Source organism: Barbus barbus, assembly GCF_936440315.1.
Source record: "Barbus barbus genome assembly, chromosome: 30".
NCBI classification, from domain to species: domain Eukaryota; kingdom Metazoa; phylum Chordata; class Actinopteri; order Cypriniformes; family Cyprinidae; genus Barbus; species Barbus barbus.
In genome coordinates this window covers 26,393,171-26,402,953 of record NC_136758.1, presented here as the reverse complement: position 1 = coordinate 26,402,953, position 9,783 = coordinate 26,393,171, and the positions used below count along the sequence as shown (strand labels likewise).

General features: G+C 44.3%; 1 protein-coding gene across 1 annotated transcript; it reads left to right on the top strand.

The window, feature by feature from the left end:
* Nucleotides 1-7,735: 7,735 nt before the first annotated feature.
* Nucleotides 7,736-9,089, top strand: LOC306850553 (dual specificity protein phosphatase 23-like; the record flags this gene model as incomplete). The annotated part of the gene is made up of 2 exons (XM_079386233.1): nt 7,736-8,005; nt 8,904-9,089. 2 exons carry the CDS (start codon nt 7,736-7,738, stop codon nt 9,087-9,089), a joined length of 456 nt encoding a protein of 151 aa, XP_079242359.1.
* Nucleotides 9,090-9,783: the final 694 nt, after the last annotated feature.

The window sequence follows — 9,783 nt, the reverse complement described above, 5'->3', positions numbered from 1 at the left end:
GTGAAAAACTACCATTTTGAAGTCACTGAAATAAGGCCATAAAACTCATACAGAACAATTGTTTACAAGACTTTTGAGAACTGGATCTTGTAGCCTAGAGTTTTTTATTCAAAATTATGTGAAAATCATCTTGTTTACTCGCTCAAAGAAAACAATATATTGATTTAAATTTTTAAAGACATGTTTTGTGATTGAATGCCTATATGCAAGGGAATGGCAATGGCCTTGAATATTAAGTGATTTTCACCTGAGAGACAAAGGGCCCTCCCCTAATGGCCCCTAATGGCCCATCAGTGTGACTGTGACTGTGAAAGTATATGAGGAGACTGAAAAAAAAATGTTTTTTTATTTTTTTTATTATTTGTATTTTATAACACAGTATAATCGAAACATACATAATGAAGGTCAAAGACACATTATTGTGCACACTGATCTAACCACAGAGATGTGAACAGACTTTGAGTCATTCCTGCAACAGATGTTATCTATACCTGATATTTACGTGTGTTATTTAAGTGTTTATGCTTCTTTCCATGGATTCAAGAAAAAAAAAACATAATCAGTAGTCAAGGCGCTTGTTTTACCATAGAATATCAGTGTAGTTGAACATCTGATGTTGGTAAAGTGCTCTCAGAGGAAAACAGTTTGAAGAGACTGAAAGTCAGCAGGGTTCATCTGTGGTGCAGGTATCTGATTCAAGAAAATACTAACAACCAAAAAAACAAAAAACCTTTGTGAGCATGTTAATATCAGGAGCATCTGTATATATATATATATATATATATATATATATATATATATATATATATATAGGTTTTGTAGCCATAGACTCAGCATGCTTTGTACTGTCGTAAAAAGAAAATTGAACAGAGTAGGCTATTAACAATAAACAATAAACATGTTCTAAACATACTTGAACATAAGAGCATGAAAGCTCTATATAAAACAGAGCATTTAAATATCTTTATATTCACAGCAGTGAACACACACACACCATGAACACACACCCAGAGCAGTGGGCAGCCATTTATGCTGCGGCGCCCGGGGAGCAGTTGGGGGTTCGGTGTCTTGCTCAAGGGCACCTCAGTCGTGGTATTGAGGGTGGAGAGAGCGCTGGACATTCACTCCCCCCACCTACAATCCCTGCCGGCCCGAGACTCGAACCCGCAACCTTTGGATTACAAGTCCAGCTCTCTAACCATTAGGCCACGACTTCCCTTGTATGATTTTAATGTATGATTTTATAGTAGCCTATGATATGATTCTGTAGCCATAGACTCGCTCATGCTTTGTACTATGAAAGGATGTACTTTGTACAATAAAAAAGGATATTTTATAACTGAGAAACTAATTATTGTTTAGCACGCTATTAAAATCTATTTGTGAACAGAGTATTAATAATAAACATGGTCTAAACATTCTTGGATGCGTAGCATTCATCATGTTGTAGTTTGGGAAAAACCCAACTAGTAGCCTAAATGTGTTCAAGTTTATGTCACAATAACACGTTAACTAATGCAAAGAAGAAACATTATTTACTCATCAGATTGATCTCCTCTACTGGATGAAATCTTGTTCTTCTTTTGAGGGAAATCCTGTCTTTACTCAGCGTGTCTTCTTCCAGAAAGGAACGGTGGTAGCTTGTGATGAAGGATCTCCTCACGCTTTGTTTATGTTGGGCGTTTACACGCGCGTCTCACGTTGATATTTCACAGAATATTTGTTATTCAATATGACTTACTTCTAAAAGTAGACACTTCAAGCTTTCTATAGATATAACTCCCATGTCTCTGTGTTGAGTATTTGCTGAGTTACAGTTCATTTTAGTGACGCATTTCTAAATGAAGAAGGCAGAGAGCGCACCCTACATCTACATCTACAATGTAGACCACAAACATAATGTTATGTTTTTGAAACCCAGTGTTATTTTAGTATAATTTATATACTTTTATTTCTATTCATAATTTATTTTTGTATTGTTGTCACGAAACTGAGGCGGAAGCAAAGATGCAGGTGAAGTTATATTTAATAGTCAGATACACAGCACAATACAGACAACAGTCTCTCGGATGATGTCGTGGCGCAGGGACCAGATGAACAGCGTGCAGGTGGAGAGTGTCGGTGATGAATCCAGTGCAGGTGAAGAGTGTCGGGGATGAATCCAGTGCAGGTGAAGAGTGTCGGGGATGAATCCAGTGCAGGTGATGATCCGGGTGGGACGAAGACTTGACACACTCGAACAGGAAGACAAAGGTACACGAAGAGACACTGACTGAGGCACATCCAACACATCCAGGAACATTCAACGATCTGACAAGGGAGAGAAGATTTAGTGAGGCTTTATAGCTGAGTGAATTGGCAGCAGCTGGTGTGGGAATTGAGATCAGCTGGCGCGCTGATCACGAGCGAGGGACACGCCCACAATACACAGACACAGATAATGATACACGAGACATGAAGGAGGCAGTAGATTAATATACCGTGACAGTACCCTCCCTCCTAGGAACGCCTCCTGGCGTCCCCAGACTCCCTTACCTGTCGATTGTAATCATCGATAAGGGAGTGATCCAGAATGTCTCTAGCAGGCACCCAACTTCTCTCCTCCGGACCGTAACCTTCCCAGTCCACCAAGTACTGGAATCCGCGTCCCCTCCGCCTAGAGTCCAGAATACGATCGACCGAATAAGCAGGTTCCCCTTCTACGAGTCGCGGCGGTGGGGGAACCGGGGCTGGCGGATTAATGCGGGAATAAAAAACGGGTTTAATTTTGGACACATGGAAGACGGGATGAATTCTCCTGTACACTGGAGGAAGATTGAGGCGAACTGCCACCGGACTAATGATTTTAGTGACAGCAAACGGGCCAATGAATTTGGGAGCAAGTTTATTAGAAACGGAGCGGAGAGGAATGTTCTTGGTAGAAAGCCACACTTTGGAACCGACGACGTATACGGGAGGTCTAGACCGGTGGCGATCGGCCTTGGCCTTGGTGCGCGCTCCCACTTGGAGTAGAGTCTCGCGGGCTCTAGTCCAAGTGCGATGACACCTCTGGACAAAGGCGTGAGCGGAGGGGACCGCGACCTCGGATTCCAGACTAGTAAAAATTGGTGGCTGGTAACCTATACTACCTTCAAACGGAGATAGGCCCGTAGATGACACTGGCAACGAATTGTGGGCGTACTCCACCATTGACAGTTGTTGGCTCCATGAGGAAGGATTCTTGGAGACCAGACATCGCAACGTTCTCTCCAAATCCTGGTTGGCTCTCTCGGTTTGACCATTGCTCTGGGGATGAAACCCTGAGGACAGACTAACAGTAGCACCCAGCAATTTACAAAACTCTCGCCAAAATTTGGACACAAATTGGGGACCTCTGTCGGAAACCACGTCCGTCGGGAGGCCATGTAACCGAAAGACGTGGTCAACGACTGTTACCGCTGTCTCCTTGGCTGAGGGTAATTTGGGCAAGGGAATAAAGTGAGCCGCCTTCGAGAACCGGTCCACCACGGTCAAAACTACCGTGTTACCCTGAGAGGGTGGGAGGGCGGTGACAAAATCTAGAGCGATATGGGACCAGGGTCTCGAAGGGACCGGCAGCGGTTGAAGGAGCCCATCTGGGGGTCTATTGGAAGTCTTACCAGTGGCACAAACTGAGCAAGCCAAAACAAAACTGTGAACATCGCGAGCCATAAGTGGCCACCAAAATCGTTGCTTGACTAAAGATGTAGTGCGACTGACTCCTGGATGACAAGCCACACTGGAACAATGACCCCACTGAATAACGTCGGACCGTAATCCCTCTGGCACAAATAACCGGTTCGGTGGGCAACCGACCGGAGGCGTTACCCCTTGCAAGGCCGTCTTGACCTTCGATTCGACCTCCCATGTGAGTGCGGAGATGATAAGGGTCTCCGGAAAAATACACTCGGGAGTAGACGGGCGATCGGAACGGTCAAAAATGCGTGATAAAGAATCGGGCTTGATGTTCTTGGAGCCCGGGCGGTACGAGAGAGTGAAGTCAAAACGTCCGAAAAAAAGTGCCCACCGAGCCTGCCTAGAGTTCAATCTTTTGGCAGTTTTAATGTATTCTAAATTCTTGTGATCGGTCCATACGATGAAAGGTACCCCCGACCCTTCCAACCAGTGGCGCCATTCTTCCAATGCTATCTTGACTGCCAACAACTCTCTGTTACCAATGTCATAATTACTCTCGGCAGGGGACAAACGGTGGGACAAAAACGCGCATGGATGCATTCTGTCGTCTGCCGGAGAGCGCTGGGATAGCACTGCACCTACCCCCACCTCTGACGCATCGACCTCCACCACGAACTGACGTGATGGATCAGGGGTAATTAAGATGGGGGCTGAAACAAAGCGGTCCTTCAGTTTGGCAAACGCAGCCTCAGCTGCGTTTGACCACCTGAACGTAGTTCTGGGGGAGGTCAAGGCGGTCAGAGGAGAGGCTAGTTGGCTGAAATTGCGAATAAACCGCCGGTAAAAATTGGCGAACCCCAGAAACCTCTGCAGGGCCTTGCGGGAGTCTGGGCTTGGCCAATCCACTACAGCCTTAACCTTGTCAGGGTCCATGCGCACTCCCTCAGACGACACGATGTACCCTAGGAAAGGAACCGACTGTGCATGAAAAGCGCATTTCTCCGCCTTGACAAAAAGCCCATTCTCTAACAGCCTCTGAAGCACTCGTCGAACGTGCTGCACGTGCTCCTGGAGAGAAGAAGAAAAAAATCAATATGTCATCCAGGTAAACATATATGAATTGATCGACCATATCTCGCAGCACGTCGTTGACGAGTGCCTGGAAGACTGCCGGGGAGTTGGACAGCCCGAAGGGCATGACCAAGTATTCAAAGTGCCCCCTGGGGGTGTTAAAAGCAGTCTTCCATTCGTCCCCCCTCCTGATGCGGACCAAATGATAAGCGTTACGTAAGTCCAATTTAGTGAAGATCGACGCTCCCTGCAACCTCTCGATAGCTGAAGACATCAGCGGCAAAGGATAGGTATTCTTTACCGTGATGTTGTTCAACCCTCGGTAGTCAATGCAAGGTCGCAGTGATCCGTCCTTCTTCCCCACAAAAAAGAACCCCGCCCCCGCGGGAGAAGAGGAGGGCCGGATGAACCCCGCTGCTAGAGAATCAGAAATATATTTCTCCATAACCTCTCTCTCTGGAACAGAAAGTGAATATAATTTGCCCTTAGGCGGAGACGTACCTGGCAATAACTCTATGGCACAGTCATAGGGACGATGTGGAGGGAGAGAAGCAGCACGAGACTTACTGAACACCTCCTTCAGGTCTAGATACTCCGTGGGCACGTTAGACAAATCCCCTGCCTCCTCCTGCAAAGTGGAAACAGAAACAGACGGACAAGCAGACACAAGACAAGACTCATGACATTTAGTGCTCCATTCCGATACAGATTTCTGCTGCCAATCTATCCTGGGGTTGTGCTTGGTAAGCCAGGGGTGTCCTAAATCAATGGGTGCCAGGGGGGAGTCCAGAATGTAAAATGAAATGATTTCAGTGTGATTGCCAGATACAATGAGTGTGATGGGTCCAGTGGTGAAGGAAATGGTAGGCAAGGTTTGGCCATTGAGGGCGTGGACTGAGATGGTATGAGTGAGGGGTAGGAGGGGAACCTGAATCCGGAGGGCAAACTTGTGGTCCATAAAATTACCTTCTGCCCCAGAGTCCAATAGTGCTTGACCGTCGTGAGTGTGTGCTGTCCACCTTAGTCTTACCGGGAGGAGTGTAGATGTAAATGAGGTCTTTTCAGCGGAAATCCCACACGACAGTAGCCTCAGATTCACTGCCGGGCTTGGCCTTTTACTGGGCAGTTGTATGCGAAATGGGATCGTAGACGGGGCTGACCGCGTCCCTGTCACTGGCTCTGAGTGTCGGCGTTTCCTCCGGAAATCGAGTAGGAACCCTCCGCCGTTCAACTCGCGAGAGTCGGGAGTCCTCCCGAAGAGCCAGTTCGATCAGCCCATTCAGGGTGGTGGGTAAATCCAGCATATAGATCTCCCTCTGGACGCGGTCAGCCAGCCCATGCAGGAACATATCCCACTGCGCCTCCTCGTTCCACTGACACTCTGCCGCCAAGGTCCGGAACTCGATGGAGTAATCCGCTACCGATCTCTCCCCTTGTCTCAGATCCGCGAGGATCCGGGCCGCCTCCTTTCCCGCGGCCGCGCGGTCAAAGACTCTTTTCATCTCGGCGGAGAGTGTCTGAAACGAGGTACAGCATGGATCCTGGTTCTCCCACACTGCCGTTCCCCATAGTGCTGCTCTCCCAGTCAGAAGGGTGAGCACGAACGCCACCCTGCTCTGTTCGTTGGCGAAGGTCCTAGGCTGCAGAGCAAAATGCATAGAACAACGCGTAAGAAATGCTCTGCAATAGTTCGGCTCACCACTATACCTTTCCGGAGCTGGTAGGCGGGGCTCTGGCTGGGAGACGCTCTCTGGTGGTATGAGGGGAGCTGGCGATGTGGGTGGCGCAGCAGAGATTTGCAGATGTTCCATTTTCTGGGTGAGCTCGGACACCTGCGCCATGAGAGCATGAATCGCCAGCCCGGACTCGTTCATGCTCTTCTCCTGGGCATCCATCCGAGAGACGCTGGCTCTGAGGAAGTCCTCCAGAGATGAGGATGATCCGCCTGCTGCTTCCATTCTCTGGTCAGATCGTTCTGTCACGAAACTGAGGCGGAAGCAAAGATGCAGGTGAAGTTATATTTAATAGTCAGATACACAGCACAATACAGACAACAGTCTCTCGGATGATGTCGTGGCGCAGGGACCAGATGAACAGCGTGCAGGTGGAGAGTGTCGGTGATGAATCCAGTGCAGGTGAAGAGTGTCGGGGATGAATCCAGTGCAGGTGAAGAGTGTCGGGGATGAATCCAGTGCAGGTGATGATCCGGGTGGGACGAAGACTTCTGACACACTCGAACACGAACAGGAAGACAAAGGTACACGAAGAGACACTGACTGAGGCACATCCAACACATCCAGGAACATTCAACGATCTGACAAGGGAGAGAAGATTTAGTGAGGCTTTATAGCTGAGTGAATTGGCAGCAGCTGGTGTGGGAATTGAGATCAGCTGGCGCGCTGATCACGAGCGAGGGACACGCCCACAATACACAGACACAGATAATGATACACGAGACATGAAGGAGGCAGTAGATTAATATACCGTGACAATTGTATTTTTTATTTTAGTTCAAGTTTTACTAATTTTGTAGTTTTTATTAGTTTTAGCATTTCAAGTTTACAATATAAAAATATATAATATTTCATACATAGCTTCATATTTTATTTTAGTTGACATTTATTTCAAGTAACAGTTATTTATGCATTATATTTTATATATAATCATTTCCTGTTTTTAACTGTTTATTCATTGTAAATCAATTTTTAAATAATTAAAAAAAAATGTATTCCTTGTTTTATTGGTATGTATATTATTTATGATGATTTTACTTCCTTTTATGTAAAGCACTTTGAATTACCATTGTGTATGAAATATGCTATATAAATAAACTTGCCTGGCCTTGCCTATTTACTGTATTTTTAATTGGTTATAGGCTTGGTTTGATTTTTTATTATTATATTATATTCATAAACTTTAGTAAATATTAGATAGTTTTTCCTAATGTTGCAGAAATCCTGTTGTTTACTGGTAAACAATGTTTTAATGTTACTCACGAATCAGAAAAACTATGGCTTCGGCACAACCTCCGAACTTCTCCTGGGTAGATCCTGGTAAGGTTGCAGGCCTGGCAATGTCCCGAATGACGGCCCATTATCAGTACCTGCTGAACAACGGCATCAAACACCTGGTGACCCTGAGCGAGCACAAACCTCCTTACCATGACACCTGTCCAGACCTGACCCTTCATCACATCAGGATCCACGACTTCTACGCGCCTACCTTTGATCAGATCAACAGATTCCTGTCCATAGTAGAGGAGGCCAATGCGAGAGGACAGGTAAAACCGTCCAGTTAATTATGCATATCTATGTTTTTATTATTCTAAGTATTTATTAAAGCTACATAATCGCAGCTAACAAATATCAAACATATGTTCTAAGAATGTTTTGATAACTGTCCTGTTATGAAAACATTGCTTGTGAAGGTTTTTTTTGTTTTTTATTTAAAAATGTTAGACAAATGTCCAACTAATAAGTTTCAGGGGGGAAAAAATCCATGAACCGCATATAAATAATGTGTTTGTGTTCAAAAAGGAACCAAATTTAAATAATGAGCGAGTACATCACAAAATCCAAGTCCTTAGGGTAACTTTGGTAAGTTACACTACTTTTTAGAGTTGTCCCAGGAAATTGCATGCTTTTATCATTTGTCTGCACATACTAACATCATATCTGATTAATTACGGTAATTAAAGAAGAATTATTCATTAACGAAGGCCAGGCTAATACTCAAGGGCGTAGGTTTGATTTTGACATTGGTAGGGACATAACAGCCGACAACAACCTTGTCTTGCATTTATGATCGACTTTTGACCACAGTTTCATGTCTTCTAAAGTCTTTATTTATAGTTATGGTTGCTAATATACTCATAATTCATAACAAGAGCTCTTAATGTTACCATATTCATCAGATAATATATACACAATTTTGATTATGCAAAACCAACATTACAGCAGCATTTTTAAGATGTTTTTTGGTGGATTGTTTGAATACTCAAAAGAGAATACGGCAAAATATAATAATTAATTTGTGTGAACACAAAAATACTATATGCAGTGAGTATCTTCAAGCGACTGAACCTCGAACCGAAAGCAAATACCTGTAATAAAGCACGAACCAACCGTTCGCATCACTTTTTTTGTACACTGACCAGGTTCACTGTTTGTCTTTGACAGGCTGTTGCGGTGCACTGTTTGCATGGTTTTGGGCGGACGGGGACGATGCTCGCCTGTTACCTGGTGAAGAGCAGGAGGATCACTGGAATTGATGCCATTAATGAGATAAGAAACATACGCCGAGGGTCTATTGAAACCAGAGAGCAGGAACTTCCGGTGTCGTTTTATCAACAAAACAAGGTGTAAAATAAGAAACATTTATTTTCATGATGCTGATGTTTATGAATAATGTTATACAAAGCAATAAAGAATTGTTTATTTCCAATGTATGTTTTTATTTTTGAAGACTTGAAGGCTGCATAGGTTGCTATCACCTAAATATCTGGTAAAGTCACTACAACATCCCAGTTTCTAATATGAATACATTCCTAGAGTATATTTTTTATGACACGATGTGAAACATACTAGTAGATTCAGATAAAGCGGGTCATCTTTAGTCACAGAAATGAAAAAGTGACTCAGTTTATATGAAATTACCTTGTGTATTCAATTTTACAACTTGCATGCAGCTTAGGAGGGTCTAGAAACAAATCATGAAATATTCCACCTTGTTTATCCTTCAAGACACTATTGTCCGAATGATTGACAGTCTCTGAGGCTTGCCTTTTCATCAGGACACTTTGACTTTACTTGAAGTGATCATTGCCAAAGAAAACAGCTGCTGACGCTCCTTAAAGGTCAGATTCTCTGGGGATCGTTGTGTTTTGAAGCTTTTGTGATCTACTTCACTGTAAGAATATATATACAAAGCACCAACATAAGTTAAGGCAACAATGAGTAATATAATAAATATAAGACAGAATTGAACTAGGTTCTACAACAATAATATCGAAGCAGCCATTCAGCATCTTGTGTGTGTGACCCTGGACCACAAAAGCAG